This window comes from Falco punctatus, assembly GCF_963210335.1.
Source record: "Falco punctatus genome assembly, chromosome: 7".
Lineage (NCBI taxonomy): Eukaryota > Metazoa > Chordata > Aves > Falconiformes > Falconidae > Falco > Falco punctatus.
Genome location: NC_137587.1, coordinates 23,588,014 through 23,612,453, shown reverse-complemented (window position 1 = coordinate 23,612,453; position 24,440 = coordinate 23,588,014). Strand labels below are relative to the sequence as shown.

The 24,440-nt window shown below is 42.3% G+C and overlaps 3 protein-coding genes across 7 annotated transcripts in view; 1 reads left to right on the top strand and 2 right to left on the bottom strand.

The window, feature by feature from the left end:
* The window catches only part of CDAN1 (codanin 1), a 33,250-nt gene extending 31,151 nt beyond the window's left edge, over positions 1-2,099 (bottom strand). Inside the window, exon 1 of one of the 3 annotated variants that reach the window (XM_080397671.1) lies at positions 1,868-2,099. In XM_080397671.1, coding sequence (XP_080253797.1) covers positions 1,868-1,963 — 96 coding nt within the window. In that variant the 5' untranslated portion in view covers positions 1,964-2,099. The remainder of the gene's footprint in view (positions 1-1,867) is intronic. The other 2 variants (XM_080397670.1, XM_080397669.1) reach the window with 2 other exon arrangements.
* Positions 2,100-2,120: 21 nt separating this feature from the next.
* On the top strand, positions 2,121-4,661 carry LOC308067956 (uncharacterized protein). The gene is made up of 2 exons (XM_080397710.1): positions 2,121-2,893; positions 3,741-4,661. The coding sequence occupies exons 1-2, from the start codon at positions 2,425-2,427 to the stop codon at positions 4,397-4,399; spliced, it is 1,128 nt and encodes a 375-aa protein (XP_080253836.1). The 5' UTR covers positions 2,121-2,424; the 3' UTR covers positions 4,400-4,661.
* A 5,101-nt stretch (positions 4,662-9,762) lies between these two features.
* TTBK2 (tau tubulin kinase 2) overlaps positions 9,763-24,440 on the bottom strand; it is a 113,157-nt gene continuing 98,479 nt past the window's right edge. For all 3 annotated transcript variants that reach the window (XM_080397673.1, XM_080397674.1, XM_080397675.1), the window contains 2 exons: positions 16,844-18,114; positions 9,763-15,841 (listed from right to left, as the gene is read on the bottom strand). In XM_080397673.1, the coding sequence (XP_080253799.1) occupies positions 15,373-15,841; positions 16,844-18,114 (1,740 nt within the window). In that variant the 3' untranslated portion in view covers positions 9,763-15,372. The remainder of the gene's footprint in view (positions 15,842-16,843; positions 18,115-24,440) is intronic.

The window sequence follows — 24,440 nt, the reverse complement described above, 5'->3', positions numbered from 1 at the left end:
AAAAAAAAGACTTTGTAAGTTTTATTTCCTGGGTAAAATTTCTTTTGTTCCTAACACTGCACCAGGTTTCTGTTTCCTGTCAATGGGAATCAGCACCACTTCCAGAAACAACAGAGCTGCTCTCACAGGCAGCAACTTATTCCTTACCAATATTAAAATCATTGCACACATATTCCTGTTCATTTATATTCACACCTCCACTACATGAAAAGTCAAGAAAGCAAATGCTATTTCTGCATGACTTTTTTGTCCAAAAGGAGGCGTGAAAGCATAGCCATTACTAGACTCCTACAATCCTTGACACTTAGGCTGAAATTCACGTTTGAAAGTATGAGACCAATTCAGCTTCCTGGAGAAGCATGAGACTCCAGCACAGCCTGGATAACAAGCCAAGCGGCCAAGACTCCCTGCTTTAGCACTCAGTGAAACAACCCAGGTCAGAACACAAACCCCATGAGGTGTCAGGAGATCCAGCTTCTACCACCAGCAGTCTGAAACTGCCAGGGAAGCTAGTGCAAGACATAGTCCACGGTTTCCTCAGGTGCCCCCTGGGTTTAGTGCAGAGGAACAAGGACAATTACAGTCTGCGCTATGCACAAGGTCAGGTAGTTTCTTCAGCTTTTCAGAGCACAACGTGCTTTCAACTCATCTCTCCGTGTGCAAATCAATAGAGGTTTATTCCTCCATGGCTGGGTAACAGCAACCTGTTAGCAGCAACCAGCTGCCAACTGCGAGCCTCCCACTTGCTTTCTCACTCTGAAGCAACCAAGCTGCTCCCAGCAGCAAAAGGCAGTTGGCAACTCCCTTGTAAGGGCAAACATTCTGGCCTCTGCATCCCTCAATCACGCAATGTGAGCTGAGCTGCCAGCATCTCAAACTTCACAGCCTCCACAGGTCTGCTTCTGCAAGTCACAGTTTAGGAAATACCAGATACCATGAAATGCTGGTCCCTTCTTCCTGCTGAAGTTCAGGATGACAGCGATACTCGACTAACTCATGGGGGTGACAGTAGCGAGTTTTGATTTTCGTTAATACTAGGTAACGTGCACCGAGGGGCTCAGGCAGAAAATGCTTTAAACAGAGGTCACTTCCCCACATTAGCAGTGAAACGTCTGCACGCATAGTCCATCTACGGCGATAAATGCTTTTATTGCCACAGGAGCCCAGACTCCCCAGCCGCACCCTGTCACAAAACTCAGGCGACCCAAACGCAGCAACGCCCCTCTCCGTGCCCCAAGAGCCCCCTCAACACCCAGGCCGGGACACGCAGCGGCGGCGATCGCACGCGGCCGCGCCCCGCCGCGCCAGGCCCGAGGCCCTGGCACCGCACAGCGCCGCCGGCAGCGGGTGACAGCTCCGGCCGCCCCGCCCCGCCGCTTTCCCGGCGAAGGCGCGGGCAGCGTCGGCCCCTCGCGTACCGCGGCCCCTCGAGACGCCAGCTGCCCCGCCCCCGCCCCCCGCGGGCACACGGCAGCCAGGGCCCCCAGGCACCGCGCCACGCTGCCCGCGCCGGCCGCCGCAGGGCTCCCGCCGCCGCTCCCGCCCCGGGGCCGCGCGGCACCACGGCCCGCCGGAGGCCGCGGCCGCCGGGTCCGGGCGGGCTCAGCTCTGCGGATTTTAACGGTTTGCACGCCGCCGGCAGCCGCGCCTTCCCTCCGCTCCGCTCCGCCCGCAGCCCGCCCGCGGCGGGGGCCTGACCCCGCGGGCCTCGCCCCTCACCGCGACGCGGCGCGGCCGCCCCCGCCGCCGGCTGTCCCGCGCGGCCCCGGCCCGCGGCGGCGGCAGGGTGCGGGGGGCGGCGGGCCCGGCCCCGCCAGATCCAGCGCGCTGCGGTCGGGCGAGCGGGGCGACACCTCCCGCGCGTTACCTCAGCCGGGCGGTGGCCGGGGCCGTGCCGGAGCCACCGCACCACGGCGCTGACCGCCACCTCCTCCCGCAGCAGCAGCTCCAAAACGGCCGCCATTCCCGGCCGCCGCCGCCGCCGAGCACGCGCGCAGCCCGCGCCGGGGTGGGGGGGCGGGGCGGGGCGGGCGGCCGCCGGCTGCGGGCGAGCGGGCGGGAGAGTTCGCGGCGCGCGCCCGACCGGGCCCGTCGCGTCCCTCCCCGCCCGCCGGGGCGGGGCGGCCACGGGGATTCCCGCCGGGGAGGCGGGGCCGGCGGGGGGGGGCGGGGCCGGCGCGGGCCGGGGCCGGGCCCCCTCCCCATGTCAACACGCGGGGCACGGGGCGCCTGCGCCGGTCCGTGCGCGTCTTTTCCTCTCATGCGCGGTATTTGCTTCCCCAGCAGGGCTCGGGGCCCGGCCTAGCAGCGGCGGCGGCGCCCGCGGGCCGGGGCGGGGGAAGGGGCGGTGGCGCCCCCCGCGGCTCCGCGCCCGCCCGGCCGCCGGCGCCGGGCTCGGGCCGCCCCGGCCCCCCGCGGCGGAGGATGGCCGAGGACTCGCCCAAGCGGCGCAAGGCGAATTTCAACGAGGCGGAGACGGAGGTGCTGATCGAGCAGGTGCTGAAGCACGAGCAGCTGCTGTTCGCGGCGGGGCCGGGCCGCGCCTCCCCGGGCCAGAAGCGGAAGGTGTGGGAGCTGATCCGGCACAAGGTGAACCCGGTGGCCGCCTGCCCCCGCGACGTGGAGGACCTGAAGAAGCGCTGGCGGGACCTGAAGCGCCGCGACCGCAGCAAGCTCTGCCGCCTCTCGCAGGGCTGCGGGCCGCCCGGCCCGCCCGCCCTCGGCCTCCTGCTGGCCCCCGAGGAGATGCCGCCCGCCGTCGCGCCTCCCGGCCGCCGCCACCACCTGCACCACCACCACCGCGCCTACGGCTCCCTGCTGCCCGCCGAGGCCGTGCCCATCGTGGGCGGCATCGACACGCTGGAGCTGCCCGGCGCCGTCGTGGGGGAGATGGGTGAGTGCGGGACCGGCCGCCGCGGCCCTGCCGCGGCCCCAGCGCCCGGCCTCCCCCCGCCGCCCGCATGCTCGGCCCCCGCGGGGAGCGCCCCGCTCTCGGCCTGCCCGCCGGGCGCCGCCGGCACCGGCCCCGCCTGAGGGTGCCCGTCCTGGCGAGCGGGCTTCTCTCCTCGTAGGCGCAAACGGTCTGTAAACGCGCGCAGAACCGGGATGTTTTGCGCTGTGGGCCATAAAAAGGCGCCTACGAGCGAGCCCTGTCCCGCGGTAGATGCCTGCCTGTGAGGCATCGGACCCGGCCGCTGCGTTCACCCTGCGCTGGCCGTGCCAAGGGCCGTACCGGCTGGTTCCGGGCGGTGCAGGCAGTACAGAGTGCCGCGAGTACCCAGCGTTGTGCGTAGCAGAGAGGCATCGCGTTAGTGCGCTGCAACGATCGCCTTCAATACCGAGGGATTTCATGCAATCACAGTGTTTCAGCAGTGCTGTTGCTGGCGTGCACGCGGAATGAGCCTGCAATGAACTTTGTCTCTCGGAGCCTAAAACTGCTTTCTGTGGTGGGGCCGGTAGGGGATCTGTAGCATGCAAATATATGGTTAACTGGTGAATGCTTCCTCATGGTTTTTGTCCCACCTGTCAAGGTAATAGGCGTTTTAAAAGCATCAAAGATAATGCAGTGCAAGTTAGAGTCTTGGTTCGAGGACTAATGTTAGCCCTTAGCGGATGAGAACACATTTCACCGAGGACGAATATTAGTCCTAAGTGGATGAGAACACAGTTCGCTGACCGCCAAGGTCATGAAGTTTCTCACTGACTCTCCTTTGCTTTTCCTCTCCCCCCATCTCCTCTAGGGTTTAATGATGATCCTGGAACATCTCATCAATCCAGTCTTGAGAAGATGAACCTCAAAGAAGAGATAGTAGTGAAAGTGGTAGAGCCAGAAGAAAGCTCTGAGGACATGGCAGTGGTTCCGCCTAGCCAAGAACAACTGCCTTTTCTGGGGACACCTGGTGGTGGTTCCTCTGGGAAAGTAAAAGCCAAAACAAAAGGCAGATCCCAGGCAGACCAAAATGAAATAACTGAAGAGGACCTAGTGCAGATCCAGCAGACCCAGATGCAGGTGATCCAGTCTGGCTTTGACAGTGTCAACCACAATCTTCGGCTGCTGCAGCAAGGCATGCAAGATCTGAGTAACAGCCTCAGCATCATGGCGCATACGCTTGTTGCTATCAAAAACGTCTACGTGAAAAACAACACTGGCCCGACGACGTATGCCACTGCCTCTACTCAAACCACGGCTGGGTACCTGAGCCCAGGCTCCCCCCAGGTCTCTTCCGCTGAGGACAGAGGTAGAGTGCAGGTGGCTGGAAGCAGCAGCAGAAGCAGCAGCTGCAGCTCCAGCTCCATGTCACAAGAACCAGGTCCTTCAGAGTTTCCTAGGCCCCCCCTGAGAACCATTAAGAAAGAACATCCAAATGGCTGCTACTACTTCTGCTTTGCAGATGTGTAAAAACTTGAATATATGTAAAGTGACTGTGGTGTTAGGTGCTGTTGTATGTTCTGCTCCGGCCTGTGATTTCAAAGGAGCAAAGTGGACTTGCCTCCCACATTTTTCCCAGTGGGAAACATTTTGCTATAGGTGGCATTAAACACTAATTACCAGTCTATTGTTTGTTAACTCTGTGCAGTTGGCTAATAATTTTCTTCTGTTTTCTTTATCCTCTCATTCTCTTAAAAAAACAAACAAAAAAACCCAGATTTATTTTGACTAAGACTGGTGTCTGTATCATCCTTTGTTTAATGTGACCTTTTGAAAAATAAAAGGCATGAGTGGGGTAAAAAAGTAACATTATGGTTACTGACCAGCAGGAGCTGTCTTACACAAGTTGCTTATACAAACCTCAGAAGTAGTTGATTTTTTTTTAAGTACTAGTTTTTTCAATAATTATAATGTTGGGGGTGTTTGCTTGGTGGTGTTTTTATGTTTTAAGCCTGCGCTGTGCAAGGCATCACAGGAAGAGTGACGTACCTGCTTACTTTAGGAATGGTTTAGGACTGAGCTGTTGATTCAATTATGAATGTACTTAGAATTCATACAGCACTGTTCCACTTGGCTATTGTTCATTTCCCAGCTTGTCAAATGCACCTTCTTCACAGAGGTATTTTGTTTTACTGCACTAGCAGGGTAGGCTCGCTCTTGTCACAAGATTAAAATAGAGAAATACAGCAAAAAATAGTAATTGATGAGTAATGCCTGTTTTTTACATGGACTAAATTTTCTCCATATGGTTTATGAGCAGGCTGTATCTGCAGCAGATTTTGCAAGACTTCTGGAATCAATACCGCAACATTTGAAATACAGAGAGCAAAAAAGTTTCCTTATTCTACATGAAACAGTAGATCGGCTGTTAAACAAATTACAGGAGGCAGGAGCTGACTTCGCTCCAGATGGTACAAATGCTCCTGCATAGTTTCTGAAGCGTTCCTCTTCACGTATTGGAGAGATGAATAATATCTTCCATTCTTTTAACTATATATCCAAGGAAGAAGAAAGACAAGGTAGAGTTGAAGGAAAAAGCAACCTGTTAAGTGTCAACTCTAAAACAAGCACAAAGGAATCATTTTATCCTAATGTGAAAAATAAAAACCTCCTTTTCACATTTAGATAGGAAGAAACTATTGTCACTGGTGCTATTCTTAAGATGTGTTTAAGGCTTATATGTTAAGAGTCGCTCTACTTTGCACAATTCAAGATTAGCAGAGGTGCTGTGTTCTTATGTCCAGTGTCCATGCTGAAGGGGAAACAAAAAGCTTCTCACCTGTAATTTTATCCAATGACCTGAAAAATCATGCAGTTCTCTTCTTAAGCATTTACCACCAATATTAAAGTTCTACAGATAAATATGGCCTATACCAATGACTAGCTGCCTCTAGTTTTTGAATCATTTTGCACAAGCGTTCCTACTGCAAGAATTTAGCAAATGCAAATGATGTAGAGAATGGCAACCCAATTGTCCCTCTCCCAGCCGCATAAGAACATGCAATCCTGGGGTAAGATACATCATTTTTGCAGTCAGTTTTGACAGAACGCTATAGCATATGAAAACATACTTTGAAGTACTACTTCTGCCCTTAGACCATTATGGTATACCAATCATGCACACGTACGTCTCAAAAAACAACAGCTGCTGCCTAATGAAATGTGAATACAGGGTAGTCATGTTGTTAGCAAGTGCTTCCCTTCAGTATTATAGATGGAGTGAAATACGCAAATATCTCACAAAATTAAAACATAAGCATTGTTAATTGGGATTAACGCCTCGAAGAAGAGGAGATTCTTGTTTTCAGGTTTATCTTAACACAAGGAGATGGTGTGGGTGACAGGTATCACTGCCTTATTTCTAAATTGCTCGTTTTAGCAGGATTAGTTATTTCCTGTTTTTAAATGTAATGTAGAGTCTATCTTGTTAAAACTTCCCAAATTCACGTGTTGGAAGCATTATTTCTCCCCCATTAGTACAGATGGGCTGTCTCAAGCAGTGTTTTCTGTAACTGAAGAAGGCATCCTTCATTTGGATTTTGTTCTCATGTACAAAGATGACAATTAACGCTACTGTGACATTCCAGGTAGATTAGTAAACTGTGATCTACAGTTTACCTGGTCCTTCTGGGCAGCAGTTTGAGCTTGTCCAGGTTGCATCAGCCGGTTCTTACCTTTCTGACTTTTTTTTGAATGTTTCAATTCTTTCTCTAACTTAATTCTTGAATTTCACTTACAACAGCATTTCTAGGGAGAGCTGACTTCTGTCTCCCACATAGCTTTCTCATGTTTGAATGCAAATTTAAATGAGAGGCAGGTACAGTGCAAGTGCAAAGCGCAGCAAGATCCTAAGAGTGGAGTGGGCAGACTGGATCTCCTGTATGAATGAAGATGACAAAGCCAGGCAATGCTAGAAGACACTTCAGTGGTCAGACAGCTACCAGACCTCAACAGTGTCTTTGTTCCAATCTTGCCTCTTTCCCACAGTCTGCCAGTTGTACTGATACTGTATACTGAAGCCAGATGAAACCCACTCTTCCATTTCTGGTATGATCCAGATTTACATATTTAAAACTAGGAAGGATACTGAGCTACCTCTCACCAGTACAGAGTGAGCAAATTTGTTACTTTAATCTTCATATTAATACAGCTGGCTTGCTATTTATTTATGCGCCCTTTCTGTGATCAAACGGAGGTTCTGTTGGGACCACTAGAAGCACATGCCATCCAGAAGCATGCCGTTAAATTTCTGGCTGCTCTTAACACAAGGTGAAACATAATTTTCTCAGAATGTTACTGTGTAAATGAATTCCCAATTTGTTTCCTGTCATTCAAAGTAATATGGGCTATTTATATAAGTGACAAAAGCTAATGACCTGGTCAGGAAGCTTTAATGAAAATACTACCAATAATTTGAACAAAAGCAGAGCTGGCTTTTATTTTGCCATATGTGCAAGGCCTAACAGTGATAATGCTGAGAAAGAGAACCAGGGAATTTTCTCCAGTTCTTCTGCGCTTCCCTAAAAACCTTGCTCTGCTATGCAATGAGCAGGCAGCATTTTGCACAGCATACAAGGGCTAAGGCATGCAGGCACACAAACCACAAGTATAAATTTTGAAGATATTCTACTCTACTCTTACCTACTTTTACTAGAAAAAGAAAGGAAAGGATCTTAGAGGAAACTAGAGCAACTAGTAGCTTAACACTGCATTTCCACAGAGCTCAAACTGCTCAGATTCAGTTTGTTCATTTCTCCGCTAGCTGCCACTTAAGCATACCATACAGAGCATGACAGGTCTCTTCAAGAGGCTGTAAAAGCTCAGTGACTATTTCCAGATAGCTGATCATCTCCAAAGAAATCAATTATGGTGGCCTCTGACTAAATAAGAAACTACAATTTTGAAAGGGGGGGGGGGGGGGGGGGGGGATGGATGAAAAAAAAGAAGTAGCTGGCCTTTCAGAACAAGGCTGTAATCCACCATGTCATTTCTAAAATTGATCTGATTGGGTTGTGGCAATCATTCGTTGTTTGGCTGAATACAGACAGTATGGATAAGAGCATGAGCAAATAGAAAGGGAGGCTTCTAAGGAGGCCAGTTGAGTTTTTCTATTCTTATTCATATACAACACATGAACCTACTAAATCAGTAAAACTTCCATTGATCCAATCATTCTGAGTTACAATACAAACATCCAATTCATGCTGCAGTAGGACCAACAGACATTTGCTTTTTGATTTCTTCTAATGGAGAAAAAAAAACAACCCACCATCACTGTCAAAGCACTTTCTCCATTTAAAGTACAGGGTTACAATAATAAAAAATACTGAAAAAATTCAACTGAAGTTTCATAAATAATTAAATCATTATACAAACACAATCAAGAATTGAAGTTTTGCATGCTGAATGAATATTTTATTTAGAACCAGTTTATAAAAATAAAATACAAAATAATTTGAAAACAAAACTTAAAACATTGTACAAAGCCTTGATATGGTACAAATGAGAAAATAAATAATTACAACTTTATGTACAAATGACCGTTATAAGGGCATTAACTCTTTATGTTCTTGGGTGCCTGAGCAAACTTAAAAGGAAAAGAATGGCTTAGAAGGTTTCCAAGGAGGGGAAGAGAACTGCAATTACTGAGCAAGAGAATTTGAAGGACTCTACATTTGTCTTCCTCAGTGATAACAAACAATCTTGGAACTACTTTCCACTTAATTTAATCATGCTGCAGATTTTACTATCGAGTACTTAATTTCTTATGGGGTGACAATATTGTATTTTTAATTATTACACAGTTTTCATGCTTTGTGGTACTGCCCAGAGATTTTAGATTAGTAGCCATTGGCTGGCAGCTTCAAAAGTCAGTACTTGTCTGAAGGCATTGCTGGTGATTTCCTTAATTTACTAGTTTGGATATTCACAGGAAAGCGTTTGAAAATTGACATCTGTTAGCACAAGTACTGCAACTCATCCCTGGGCTGACTCTATAGAAAGAAAGAAGTTGGGGAAGAATTTCAAATCTTGCTTTCTAGCCAAGGAAAGTTAAGACGATACAAAGAAGGCTGCTAGGCAACCAATCCAGATCTCCAGTCAGACAAAAAAAAAGTGAAATACCAAAAAAAAAAAAAAATCCCACCTCACCTTGTGTCAAACTTTTATGACCTTGCCTGCCATGCAGTAGATACCTGTTTTAAAGGATTTGAAGCCAGGTAGACCAAACTAATTACACTGTATCTTTTAAGTAAGCTGGTCTGCTGTTATTATAGGTCTTTTATATAAAATTTAGGTCAAAGATCAAGTGATCGCAAAAGGAAACAAGTATCTGTAATTCAAATAAACGTCAGCTGAATTCCCACAGAGTTGTGGATGATCATATGGACCTCATATGAGTAGCTCACTTACAGTATTGTTTTAGAAGAAACCACTTTGTACTCTTGGCCAAAGCTGGCTCTCGGTAGTAATTCTTACAGAAAAGTAGAGATCAAAAGGCATGTCATGTCGTATTAGTAACCAAAAAAAAAACATTTTGCAATTTAAAATACAGCAACTGCAAATACGGTATTTATAGACTGAGTTTATTCCTTCAGTCCCTAAATGGGAAAAAACAAAACAAGACCCTCTACTGATTTTGATGAGAGTTTCACCTGCACAGGAACAGCAAGAATTCCCAAGGATCCAAGCTCTTCATGTAGCGGAGAAACAGAAGCAAAACACCTAAATGGCATATGCTAACATTTGGGATTGTCACTGTTAAGAGAGAATGTGTTAGCAACAACGGAGAGTAAAAATCAAGTTACATGTTCGAACTTGGATGGCTAGAGTAATTGCCAAGTTTAATATATTAGACTTCAACACAATACACTCTTTTGCACTTTGCCTTAATAAAAAAAAAAACCAAACAACCAAAACCTCAAAGGTTAGTATTTTAAAGCCTGGTTATTTAAACCACAGGAAAATGAGCGATAGAACTTTTCAACATTGGACAGTATCTTAAGATAATTTCAGACAATTATTACACAACTCAGGCTGACTTTTACTTAGTTTCTTTTTTTACAAATGTTGTGCGTAGGGAAAAGGAAGACTGGCTTCAAGCAGACAGCTGAGGTATTCTTGTGTGAGGTGCGTGTTTATGTGATCTGCATGTATTAGCTAAGAAATGTATGACCTCTGCTTACGTATTGCATGTAGTCAAAACACTGAACCTCGCTTCATTTCACCAGCATTACAGGTTACTGAAAATTGCAACCAATGTCATTTAAGCCAAAAGCAAAACAGCAAACAAACCCCTTCAGTTCACTGCCTATTTGATTAGCTAAAAGTAGAATAAAAATATTATGCACTGTTCCACAAGTTTCAGAAATAGGAACAAGCATCCAAAGCTTTTAGCAGTTGAAGAAAGGAATCACAGATAATTGTCAAGGCTTTGATTTATATAGCTGACAGTTCTCTGACTACTTGTAGTGGAAAAGCATACTGAGAATGCAGCATAAGGAATCATGGTGTTTACCTAAGACACCTACACAGCCCCTTGCTCGCTGGAATTGACAAGACAGGCATGGCTTTTGCCAGCTCACAGCATTAGTCCTGCATGAAAAAATTAAGATCAATATATTATAGGCCTATAATGAGAAACTGATTTGACTTCGAGCTCTCTTTTATTCTCCTGTTCCTTTTCAGATGATTCCTCTCTCATTTAACATTGATTGTAAATAATGGAGGTACATATCCCTAGTTTGCCATTAGACCCTTTTAAGAAATTGGAATAATCACTTTCTTCTTACCAGAATTTACGCATCTTAGTGATCCACAAAAATGTCCAATTCATTATGGAAAAATTCTATTTACAGGAAAGAGACTGTACTGTAAGTCTGGCTTTGTGTACATTCTCAATGAAGAGAAAAAGAACATTTTTTTTTTTTAAAGCATTACAGTCAACCATTGCGTAAATGTTACTGCAATAAGAAGGTCTTATGGGAGCTTTGCCCACATAGGACTATAGGATCAGGCCTTGTAATATGGAAAAGGCAGAATGAGAATTAGGGCATAGCAAATTATGGTAGATGGGAGGAGATCAGAGCAAATCAAAGCAAAACAGGCCTTGGCTCACTCTGGCAAATAAATTCCAGTAAACAGGATGCAATAGCTGAGACTGTTCCTATCTATATGTATATACACACATATGCATGTATGTATATATGTATCCATATAATATACAGTATCTATATAAGCGTATATATAGATACACTTATGTACAAATGTGTATTTATATATATAAAACAAAAATCGTGTTTTCCCAGCTACAATTAATAAGATAATACTACAAATTGTAAATGATAGAGCTCTCGCAAGTCTTTTTCAGCTGAAAAATATTTCAAGCTATTTTTAAATATATAGGACCAGATCCTCCTCTTTACATCAAGACTGTTTAGTGAGTCACGTGAGAAAGCTTGATCTCGAACATGCAGACTTCAAGGCAAGAATATGTCCAGATTTCCCAGGATAGGATGTGACTAGTGGCTGTAACGAATGCCCCGCGTCACTCCCCAGGAGTCTGCCTCCTCAGTAATTGTATGTAACTAGCAGTTAAGACCTCATACTGCTCCTGCCTTTGAGCAGTGAAATTTTCTATGCTTACCGATCCTGCTCAAGTAGTAGATGGGTGCCTAGCATCCTACCACTTGCCAGTGTTGCTCTACTGTATCACACCTTCTATTACTTCTAACAGGGTTTTGCTTAGTTAGTAATTGGCATTTGTAATTAATAATGAGTTTTATTAGTATTAATATAGATTTTTGAGGTTGCAATTTAGATTGATTATACCATGCAATACTGCAGCATAAAAGTCTGCATGAAATGTCCAGTCTTTTCAAGTTCTATTTTAGTTTAAAGGCTTCATGCCTCTATTTCTCTAAAAAATGCTCCAAAGTGCTGGCCACAACACAGGAAACACCATCAAGAGAAAAAGCGTGTGCAGCATCTGCATCTGCTACATGTCATGGCTCCACTGCACTGCCCTACAAAGAAAAGGAGGCTTGAAGAGGGCAAAGCAACAGCTCCTTGAATTGTATTGTTTCCCAGCTAAAAAACCCGTGTAAGCTGCTCCATGCTATGCAGAATAACTGTAACTGTTTCATACAATGGAGAAAAATCTTCCCTGTCCCTGAAAATTTTTTGCAGATAACCCTCTAAACCATTCATTCACACTCTGTGCAAGGGCCACACACATACATTGGTGGTTTTATGCAGTCAGTTGCATATTCAAATATTGAAGCTTACAGAGTTCTTGATGATTATACAGGCCCTCTAGAAATATTAAGCTAATATTTATGCATGAGTTGATCAGCTGACCATTACCTAACTACATTAACTGATTGCTACATTAGACTATAGTAAGCAATTCTGTAAACTTTTGAGGGGAAGGTATCAAGCAACAAAAAACTCCGGAAGAGCGGGTACTTCATGGCAAGTTATTCACAACCACTCCTCCATTCGTATCTTCATGATTTTCTCACTAGATCCTGTTGAAACTACAGCAAAAAGCAACTTCGGATATACAGTCCTTTTACCTTTTTCTGCACTGAAAAAGCCCAGGTCATGAATCACGATTGATACCTCTTTCTCCATTTTGGCATAGTTTACTATTTTTACATTGGCAAGTAGTTCAAGTTAATTTCTACAGCATTGACTTTACATTGTAATATGTAACAATGGACAAGTCTGTACTTTGAAGACAGTTCTTTCTCACCTTTAAAGCAATTACCTGTTTCTGGAGACTGGAGAGAAAATACAAACTCCTCAACTTCAGCATTTCACGCAAGGATGCATGAAGTTGGTACCTATTAAAGCTGACCATGTTAATGTAGGAATAATCTTACAAGACCATAATGAATGCTTTTCAGAAATAAGGGAGAGGAGAGGAAAAATAATCATGGTCTGCTACACCACCTTAACAAACAATTCCAGCAGTGCCCAGGGCAAAAATAACACAATGGCACCAAATTCTCTTTATGGTATACCTAAGGAAACATGAGGAAAATAGGAAGGAAAAGATGGAGTTTGTTGTTGTCACATTTGTCTGTTACGTATCCGTTGACTGTCACTGCTCCTATATGATGAGTATTTGTAATAATTAAGAACTCACATTATGAAATAAAAATTAGTAACGACAAGCTCTACTTGTAATCAAAAATAAAAATACCTTTGAGTCTCTGTTCTTGTTCCATATGCAAATGCGCACACAAAATTATAAAGAAAAAAAGCAAGCTGCAAGACAAAACATTGGCTGGTTGAAAAATCAGCAGTCCTTCAATCTTGTACCAAGGTATAAAGGCTATTAGAATTTGTGCATACCAGAATTTCTTGGGGCGAAATAGAAGATGTAATGCCAAAAGTATTCAGGAACTAACAGAAAGGGAGCTGTATTATTTGTGGTCCATAAATTACAAATGAAAAATGAGAAAGGATGAGTTTATATAAGCATATACATATGTGTATATATATAAATATTTATATTATATAATTTACCATGAGGACATGCAATTATTGGTATAGCACCTATTATACAATATAATACAAAGGATTAGGACTTTCCAATGGTACAGTTTCTTCAGAAAAAGCAGGTATATCCTACCTATTGCATTCATCTGTAGTGCTTGAAACCTGAATGAAATTAAGGTTCCACACTGTGCTACATTACATATGGGAAACGATATACATATTCATCGTAAGAAAAGGAAAAAAAATAAAATCAACATAGTCTGACAAAGCAAGTGAAATTCAGTGCAGCTCCAGGGCAGCTTTAATGCAGCATTAGAATGTGTTAGCTCAGAGACAAAATATTCCCTTTTTAATCCAAAGGTATTCATTTGGCAGAGGTTAAATAAAAATGCACGGATGCTGGCTGAAGAGGCATATGACTACAGCAAGCAGATCAGTAACTGACAAGTCCCCTATGCATCCAGCATCACCACAAGAGGAATAATTACGGTGAGCTGGCTGCATCTTTCTCAGGCTTGTGTTCTTGTGCATTACTATCCTGACCCACTATTCTCTTCTGAATACAGCAAAAGGTGCTGTACCGTTATGTTCCCTACAGAGATCCAAAGTTGGAGAAATTAGAACCCATGGACTTTACTGAAAGATAATGAAGCCTGGCTATCAAAAAACATTTGGGCAAAAGAATGACAAGAATCCAATAAAAAATATAACTCAGATTGCTTTCTGTATATTTTGCTTTGATGGCTATTACTATTAACAACATTTTGTAAAGGTGTTAAGTATATTTCTGTCATCTATAACCTACCAAGTTCATGAAGTAGATAATCTCCTCATCTCTCTTCCATCTTTCTTGTTTTTATAAAATGAATGACTAAAAAAGCAAATCTGGGTTGGTAATCATCTCTGCACGGTAAGATCAGTGGCTTAAGTGAGCCATAACTAACAGAAAAACAAAAACCAGCACAAACAAGGGTTCTTTTAGCAGATGAATTAAGGGGAAAAAAGGTACATCAGTTTTCTAACTTGTATTGCAATTTATCGTAAATCTGCAACATCCACTGAAGTGCAGACATCTCCTCCTTCCCCTCATTTCCTAGACAGGAATGCTTTTCCAAATTCTACCAAATGCAGTTTGAAGAACCCCACCATGACTCCCAAAGAAGCATATGATACAGAACTGGGAATTAGCTTCTTGGGTCCTAATTAGTACTAAACAAATTTCTAAAGAATATAGCTATAAAAACGTCTTGGCAGATGTTAATATTAATTTTTAAAATGTCATCAGTGTCAAGAAGGGACAAGGTATATGATACTTCCTTACATAAAAAGGCTGTGCCATGGTAGATAGGGAGAAGACGAGCACTGAGTGACTCAGAGATGGTCACTCAAAATGGAAGAGACTTCTAAGGCAGAAATAAAATTGTCTTCTAAATTGTGTGCTTTTTTAAAACTGCAAGGACATGCTTGAGCACTATTTATCTCCCAAGTGGTGATGTCATTTTGGGAATAATTGTTTCAGGTTTTCTTACATACTACTTGCGTATGTAATGCCTGAAATTATTAGGCCAAACCTTTTAGCTAGGTAAATTAAAACCAGAAATAAATATCCTTTTAAAACACTCACCTTAAGATATTTTTCACTTTAAATACATTGCACCTCTTTGACTGTCTAGTCATCTTTATCCTGGCCTCCACTTCCCCTCTTGCAGATCTGCTTGCTGCCTGCTCTTAGGCAATGCCTGGCCACTTATTTACACAGTATGCTTTCTCATGAATAGTTTATGATGCTTACTTTCTTTAAAAAGCGCAGATTCAACACCTTTTTTTTTTTAATGTATTTTTTTGATTTTTTTTTTTCTTTTTTTAAATACACAGTACACAGACATAACATGCATCAGATTTAGGAGGAGGCTTTATACCTTGTCAAGGCCCAGTTCCTATCTGCTAAGCTTAGTGGTTGATTTGCTCTTTCCTGTGGGAGTTTTAGTGTTTGGGGAATGGTGGAAGGAACTGCCAGAACCTTTCAGACCATTCTTGCTTGGTTTGTTGCAGCAGTGCTCTTGTTGGCAGGATCTCCTAGAAGATGAGGAGCCTGAATGGCTAGGAGGTGATTTACTCCTCCCAAGATGTGGGGATGAACTCCTCTGATCATGATGGGGTCTCCCAGCCCGGGATGGAGAAGAACTGGCAGTACGGGGTAAAGAAGAGCTCCTAGGGGAGGCACTGGGACTGCGTCGGGGGATGACAGGGCTTTTGGGTGGTGTTTTTGGACTATGTGGAGATCCTGGGCTCTTACACTGGGTAGAACTCCTTGGTCTTTGAGATCCATTCTGTAGGATTTGAGCCAGACGAGAAATAAGATCTGAGTCCGAGCTGCTACTCCCTAGGACTCTGTATCTGCGTAACCTTAAGAAGAAATGAAGAAAGATTATTTCTGTTCCCATCTATTCACTAAAGTTCATCTAGAAACACAGTATCACTAGCAACTACAGATGAGTTTACATTGCAGAACAGACATCTGGAGCTGATCTTTCGTATAAGGTAGAGGTGTTTGGATCTAGGCTTTGGCTTCTGTATTGTTCAAATCAACACAGTATTTATATTTGCATAAACTCACTCACATTAAACAGCCTACGTGTTTACAGGATAACTGAAATGTCCTGGTGGTGCTGGAAGAAGTACACTGAAGAGCACTGCTTATTGCCTGTTTTGGAGGAGTACATCCATTCCTGCACACCACCAATACACTCCTGTGCACAATTTTAGGGGATGACAAGGTACACCACAACTTCCTTCAGAGGATTTCACACTACTGTATCAAAATTGTCCTTATCCTGGTAATGTAGGCACTGAAGAAACTAGATCATGGTTGTCTGTATACAGAATTGGCAAAGGAGGGCTTCTAGATTTCACTCTGCCCTCCTTTAATTAGCTGGTTTTACTTAGCCATGATCTAAGCATAGCTAACTCACTCAGTACTCACGGCTGGAATCTCCAAATTCTTGAATACTTAAAACGTCTACAATAAGAACAGTTTAATTTTCAAAGGGGCTGGATATGACAAATCCTGTTGATCTCTTTGGGTTTGTGAATAATCAACAGTTCCAGAAATGTGACCCCACTTCGGAAAAAACTGTAAAGATTTAGTTATAGATTGACAGGTTTCAAAATACTGAATACACAACTATAGATGTATAAGGTTTAACGGTGAAGCAGGCTCATTCTTGTGTAACAGCCTCTCCTCATTCATTCTCCAATGTAAGATTTCTCAGAAAACTGAAGTCCAGCATTTAAAAAAATATTAGTTAAAGGATGGAACTTCTACAGGATTTCACACTGCATAGTAACTGCAGTCTAGCTCAAATCCATTTTCAGCCCGCAAACCTGTTTCTATTTTCTCTGCATTACCTAGCTTCTACCCCAGGTCTAGTAGGTGGTTTTCCTGGTGGTGGCCGAGGAAAGAACTGAGCTGAACTTGAACTGGTGACTTGATCAGTGGTTGCCCACGACACTGGCCTTGGAATCTTGCTTTTTCTGGACTGAGGGCTGCTTGGAGATAAAGAGATGTCTTCTGTCTGCTTGCTGAAATGAGAGTCCAGTGTCAATCTAGAAAATGAGGATAAGACATTATCCTCAGAAAACTGTACTGGAGCAGCAGCCATTTTTTCCTCCAGTGACTTATCAGAGGCACTTGAGAGGTCACCAAGGAAAGATTTGAGCTGTCTCTTTTCCATAAGTAGTCTGACCAAGTCTGTCTGATGGGCCTTTTTTAGAAGAAGTTTTTCCTTTGCTGAAACAGGAGAAGAGGACTCTGACGTTGAGTCTATCTCTTGTGCTAAAACTGGGATTCGGCTCTGTCTGAATACAAAAGGAGATTTAACTAAGTCCTTCTTAGATCGATGAGAATTCTCATTTTCTGAAATACAGTGGAATAACTCTCCATTTCTGGGTGCGTTTTTCTCTTTTTTGTCCTCCTGGTGCAAAAAAGTAGTAAGGGCCACTTGGTGGCATTTCAAGTCTTGGATATGAACTTCTTCCTTATTAGAATGAAAACCATTTTCCTGAACTGGTGCTATTTTGCTTGCCTGTCTATTAACGTGTGTGTTGGTAAATCTTGAAGGAGAAAATTCTGATGTTTTAGGTGCTATCGACTTCAGAACCTCATCTTGATTTGGCACCAAACAGACAGGCCTTGGCTTTGATTCTTCAGCAGCTTCAGTACTCGTTAGAGGTTCTTCCTCTGCAGATTTTGAGTTTCCTGGCAAAGAATTCTGTTCTTTGCTTAGCATTTCAATGGCATCCTCAGAAACCACCGGAAGCCTTTCTTCCTCAGCTGCCTCCACAGGCATATTTTCAAGTTCTTTCCCTTCCTGTATCCCACTATGTTGATCAGGTAGGTCCTTTTGGCCACAGTCCAGGATGCTGACACATTCTTTGACAAGTCCTTCCCTGTCAAGCACCTCTTGGCTGATATTAAGTACCAAATCTTGCCTGCTGGCACTAGCTGGAAGTGCGTCTTCTGTTACAACCAAACCTGGCAAACTTTCCTTCGGAGAGGAAAGTTCCACAGTGTGTTCCACAGACTGAGCATCCTGCTCTCTTTTCTCTAGCTGGTGGCCATAATGAAAGCTCTCCGAAGCAGACTGTGTGGATGCCACTGAAGGTCTGGGTATTGTTATCTGCATTGGAAAATTAGAGAAGGCAAAGGTGAGAAACTCTGGAATGTTATACAGATTAACATTCTTTAAATAGCACTTTTGATTCCATGTCTTCAAGATGCATTACAGAATGATTCCTATGACTCACAATGTTCAAGTAATACCCAATTTCGTAATTTACATCTAAATAATTAGAAAAGAAAATGCTCTATCACCCCAAGACAGAAATGTGTAACAGGTAAAAACAAACATAAGCTCAGTGGAAAATGTTGCAGTTACCAAGTAACCCTCCTGGAAATGAGATCCAGCCTAACAGGTAGGCTTTTAATTTATTTTACATTAGTTTGAATACCCTTAGAATAAAATATAAACACACAATCTTTAACAAGTGCACAACAATATTTTAGACAAGTACAGAAGACAAAGAACACAGTGAGATCCAGATTCAGGAATGGACTTAAATTTCCATTTAGGCAGAATTTAGATACTTCGTTAACAAAACAATTAACAAAAAACTTTATTTACCTAATTAAATACATCCATACCTGTAATACCTATATTTTTTGTCCAGAAAAACTTTCTCGAATACCCAAATTTTAGCTGTTACCTTCCCTACAGAAGCTTATGCCTCGTTTTAACCAAGCAAACTGGTTAGGACATCTCCTTACCTAAGGTCATTAAGAGCTTCACAAACTAAATATTCACACATCTAAATCCCCTAACGGGTCTAATCCAATAGATACACCTAAAGCACTCCTAAAACCTAGATATAGTATTTAGTCAGAGTCCCTTTGAAAAACAGTCGTCATGATGAGTATTGCCTCTAGCACACAGCTTAATTGTTAGAGCACACGTTCAGGAAACCCCCACTCTCCACCTGAGGGACATTAACCCACTTGCCCCAGTTCCCATCATGTATGGAAAAATCAGAACAGAGTTGCTTCTCACCTTCCCTGCTGAAGTCAGGCCGTTGCACCAACAGAAATGCAAGAGTCATGAGGTCAGAGGGTGACAGTGCACACACAAAAGTGAGGGGAGTTTTACCTCTATGGCCAAGGGAGGAACGCGCTGTCATGTTGAGAGGAGTCCTAGATTCTGGTTTATACATATTGGATTGAGTCATTTGTAAATGACAGTAAAAAAACCTCAGGGGGCTACCCTTACATCTTTCTCTACATGTATAGAGAGTTCAGCTCCTTTTTTTCCTGATATTCTTTAGCCTCATTAACTTGACACAGTTTGAGTTTGTAACCCTCAACAGAAAGTGGAAGACTGGAGTCTGGGTTTGGGCAAAAAGACTTCTTGATGCACTGATTGTAGAAGAGACCACTAGTGGTAGCCTATTTCCAGTGTTGTCACGATTCTATGTTACAAGACAGATTTCACTTGACCTTGCTGCAGAAATTATACACGCTGCTGAGCTTAACAGGTTTTTGTAAGAGCTAGTACATTGGTACTACTGGGTGGTAGAGACCAAGCTCATCTGTCAGGACCTGTAACAATTTACACTGTGTACTCAAATTCACAAATATAGAACACCTCTCCAAAATAAAAAATGGGAACTGACAGTGAAGGAGATTTCTCAGGTTTCCCATGAGAGTATAACAGCATCATTGACATTCTTGCTGATTTCTTTTTCTTTTTGCATTTTTTTCATAGTCCTGTACAATAAAATTTTCATCATTATGGGCACACATTTACCTCCATGAAACACAAACATTCAACTGATATTATAAACAGTTCACTGAAACAAAACATGAAACACAAATCACAGGCATAAAGTTGAATTAGAGAGGACAATTATTTATGTTAAAGAAAATATTTCTATACTATACAATGCATTATGAACCTCTCTAATTTACCTAATGCAGTTTTTGGACCTTAAACTAAAAATGTGGAATCGTATTTTTGAGAAATTTGGAAAAAAAAATTTTGGGAAAAAAAAATTCCTTAGTTTTTTAAATAGGATTAGCTGTTAGGCTACAGCAAGTGGTATTTTTCACTGGAATGGGGGCAGGAAGAGCAGAAATGTAAGGTAATTGAACTCTTGTTTTTCTAAGTAGACTTAAGCTGTCTGTAGCATCTTTCCCAGGTTGAGATTTATTGAAATAGAGGAAAATTTCTCTTTTTTTCTCTATTATTGAAATAGAGGAAAAAGCAAACCACAACAAAAACCCCCCAACACTTAAGACCTGCAGCAAGAGGCTACTTTTTGTCTCCCTGATAATTTGTTTACAAGTTTGGACCACTACAGTCCCTTCAAGTTTGCTGAATTAAAATAGCACATTCAGAAACAAACTGAAGTTACTTAGTTTTGGCCAAACAGTCCTCCTCATCTCCTCTTACTCTTGGTCTCAGTTCTTTCCTCTGAAAGAGACACTATTTCTCTTTTGAGTTAGAGAAGTCTTTCTTACTTCAAAAAGCTTTCTTATGAGAGAATCCAAGCACATTAGTTTTGCTACAGAAATACCAGAGGAAGTAGATTATTATTTTTTTTTTAAAAGCACATTTCCAGATTAGGTCAATTAGTGCCTAAATCTTGAGTGTTAAACAAAAATAGTTTAGCAAGAACTCTGCATAGAAAGGAAAAGGTATAAAACCAGAGAAAAAAATGAAGAAAAAAGGTCTAGGAAACAGGGCAGCTCTTCCACATGTTTCCTTACCTCTCTAGAAAGTTGCCCTGAGGCAACACATCTCCAGGTATTGAAGGACTCGCTTTCATATTACAGGAGAACATTTTTTGGCCTGTCACACAAAAATCATCAAATCTCTTAGGAATTCTCAACTACAAGCTGGGTAAAAAGTGGATTCATAAAATTTTACTGCAACATAGTCCTTGGCATAGCAGGTTCAGATTTTCCAGAGATCACTTGGGGAGCTGCTGTCCACTCAGCTTTGTCTCCAGCTTGTTTCAACACCTTGTTCCCCAGGGCTGCAGGCAGAATCCCCAAAGTAAGAAAATCTGGTAAAATATTTCCTTTTCCAAACTTTTCACTTGATGAGCTAATCTGGTTGCCAATTCAAATAACACAGGAATCAAAAAAACCGAGTTGTCTTCCACTTATTTGAAGAAGGATGGCTTCCCTTCAAATGGCTCTGGTGTCCTCTCAATTTTCAGAGGTAAGACAACCTTAATTATTTGCTTTTAGGAAGATATTTATCTTCTTGGTGTATTTCCAGAAGTGCTGCAATTGCGTTTAACTCCTCCTTTGCTCAACCTCTCTTTTCCTTGTGACCTCTCTCTCGTATGTCAACTCTCTGTTAACGAAAACCAGCTCTGACCTGAAATTTATTACATTTTTCAACAGACTTTATATCCTTTGTCACATCTGGAGAGAGAATTTCCTTTCAGGCCTATCTTGGCAAACTCAGATTTAACCCTTACACCTAAGAAATAGAAGTTTGTTGAACAGCCTACAATAGAACAGGCAGGAACTACTTATGAAAGAAAAACACTGAACAAGTGGAGGAAAGAACCAGATACTGGATGACTAAGTACCATCAAAGACTCAGTACTACTGAGTAGTTCAGTTTCAGAAATGGCTTTTTGAACATATAGATCACTTTCTTGATTTGTGATATTCTTCACTAACAAACAAAAGCTTGTTTTCTCAGATGGTAAATAAACCTCTTAATAGTCTTCTCAAGGCACAATAATCAAATTATATCCCTGTTGGGCTTGACATTTCACCTATACATGCAAGACATTTAAATGGGTAATCATGCAGAAGTGCTTTTCATGCAAGGGTTGCTACAACTTCAGGTGCAGCTTTAAGAGAGAAACAACAGAGCAAGGCCAATTTTTAAAAAATCTGGGAACATGTATGAGAAAACAGAACTTGCATAGAACTGAATCCTGTTAAAACATAGAATCATAGAATGGTGTGGATTGGAAAGGGCTTTAAAGACCATCTAGTGCCAAGCCCCCTGTCATGGGCAGTGATACAAATGCTTTCATTTGGAAGAACTTGGATGTAATAGTCAATTATTGAAGAAATGGAAGAAGCTTGTAGATGATCCTCCTAAGGCCCCTTGTAAGATTTCTCTGGATAAAGCATCAGCTTCTTTATTTACAAGGCTGGCCACTACAGATAACTTCACGATTCACACTATGCAGGATTCTAAGTAAAAAGACTGGAGGAAGTTTTGAATCTGTTAAAACAATTTAAGGGGGGGAAAAATATATAATCCTGTGGCCTTAATTATCCCATGGTCTTCTCACTCTCTTGTTTGTGAAACCTTGCAAGACAGAAGTCAGAATCAAGCAGTCTGAGGAGGGCTGATCCCAAGACATACAAAATAACCAATTTATCTTATCATTTAGTCTAATTCAGGGAGACAGAAATCTCAAGGTTATTCAATACATGTCTTGTTACAAAACAAATAATAAATGGCCTAACTTGTAAATTTTTTTAAAAAATCATAATCATAAATAATCCTCATACTTTCTTTTCTTCTGCCACTAATTAAAATCGTATGCTATGAGATTTCTATGACTAGTCATGTCAATTTTGTAAAACACTGAACCTAAGGAACAAATAATACAATGTGTTATGGGCAATTCATCTAAGAGGAAAAATGTGGGGAATAGAATTTAAAATGCTGCCTCTCAGCTCATTATGATAATCAGTTTATAACACTATCTACCTGATTATCACGATTTCCATAGTTCAGCAGAAGTTATGCAATGCAGCAGATTACCAAAAATGGCTGAGACAATTTATGGAACAATGAATTTGAGGTTCTCCTTTCACTCCAAAACATTGGAATGAAATTATTACCACCACAGTCTTGAATTCTTTTGCCTTCCCTAAATAATTTAACCCCCTTTTGATTTTTCAAATTAGCACCTGACAAAGACGAGAAATTAGACTGCACTTTCTTCAAGAAACTTTACAAGATGGTGAGTTGGATGTTAAGAAGGAAAAAGAACAAAACAACAATAACAACAACATAAATACCTCTTGGACATCCTTTATGACATCTGACAAACTTTCCTCCTTTTAAACCTTTGACAGGCTGCAATAGCAAGTGATATGTTTGGATGAAATTCTCTGTGAATGTATACAGCAAATTGCAGAGGAGTGAAATACTGAGTTTTGCTCCGAAAAGTTGCTAAGTCTGAAAGAGCTAAAGGTGTGAATATGGATTATTGTACAACACTAGCAGGTAAACATCTGACCCCTCAGCTACAGCTTTTCCCCTCCACTCATGCTGTCTGCTACTTGTGCAAGCATGTCCAGTACTGTCAGGACTCCAGGCCTCTTAGAAACATATGTACAGATCCGTTGTTCGGCTAATACTGTCATTATTTGTAACTTCTCACATCAATAAGCCATTAGCATATTACTTGGCATTCTGAAGGCACTTTACCTAATGTCTACCCTCCAGAACTTCTTTCCTATCTTACTAAAGTTTATGTATCTATGAGAACAAAACTCATATCTTTTCTATTTTCCCTGCTTCTCTTTTTCATCTGTCGTTAGCTCTGTTGCCTACCAGGAATATGACCAATGTTAGTATGAGTCTGCAGCTTCTGCAATACCGAACAACCTCCCTGAATCTTTCCAGTTCAACAGCTTCCTCTACTTCTTGAGTTTTTCTTTTATTTATGTCACATAATTTCTACTTACTTGCACAACCATAGGCCTCTGCAAAGAAACGTGAACTGCAGTTTGTATGAAAGCATAAAGGGTATTTTAATGCACTGTCCTGTAATTTACTGCTAGCATTATTCTCACATGAATAAACCACTGCTATGCTTACATTTTTGTAGACAACCTAGGTTACTGTTCAGGACACCCCTTCTACTCTTCAAAATCCTCCCTGCCTACTACTTACTGACATTTTAGTCTAATCCTTTGTATCCCTTACTTTGTATCCCTTCCCAGATTAAATTCACAGCAGAGAAGAAGTTAAATATAATTGATTATAGATACATAGGCTGTTTCTACAGGTAGACTAATATGGGGATAAACAGGAGGAATATACGGCTGCAATTCATGCTGTTATGGAACATAAGACCAGAGATGATTGTAAGTTTTGATACTGAATCCCTTTGAACAGTCACATATATATGTAGTACTGCAAGCATTGCAGGCGTTTTTAGGAACTGGTGTTCCCCACGATACTACCTTCTGTTGTTAATAATTCATATATGACAGGCCCTAATCATAAACTAAAGCAACATCTGAAGGTTTACTTGTATTTGGCTGAAAAGAGGACTGTGTTGCTCTCCGTAACTTCTCAGATATATTCTTTCTGCTATTCTATAATGCTAATTTTTGCATCAATTTATATGGAGGTTGCAAGAAATGGGAAGAGGATGGAATACAGATGTAAAGCTG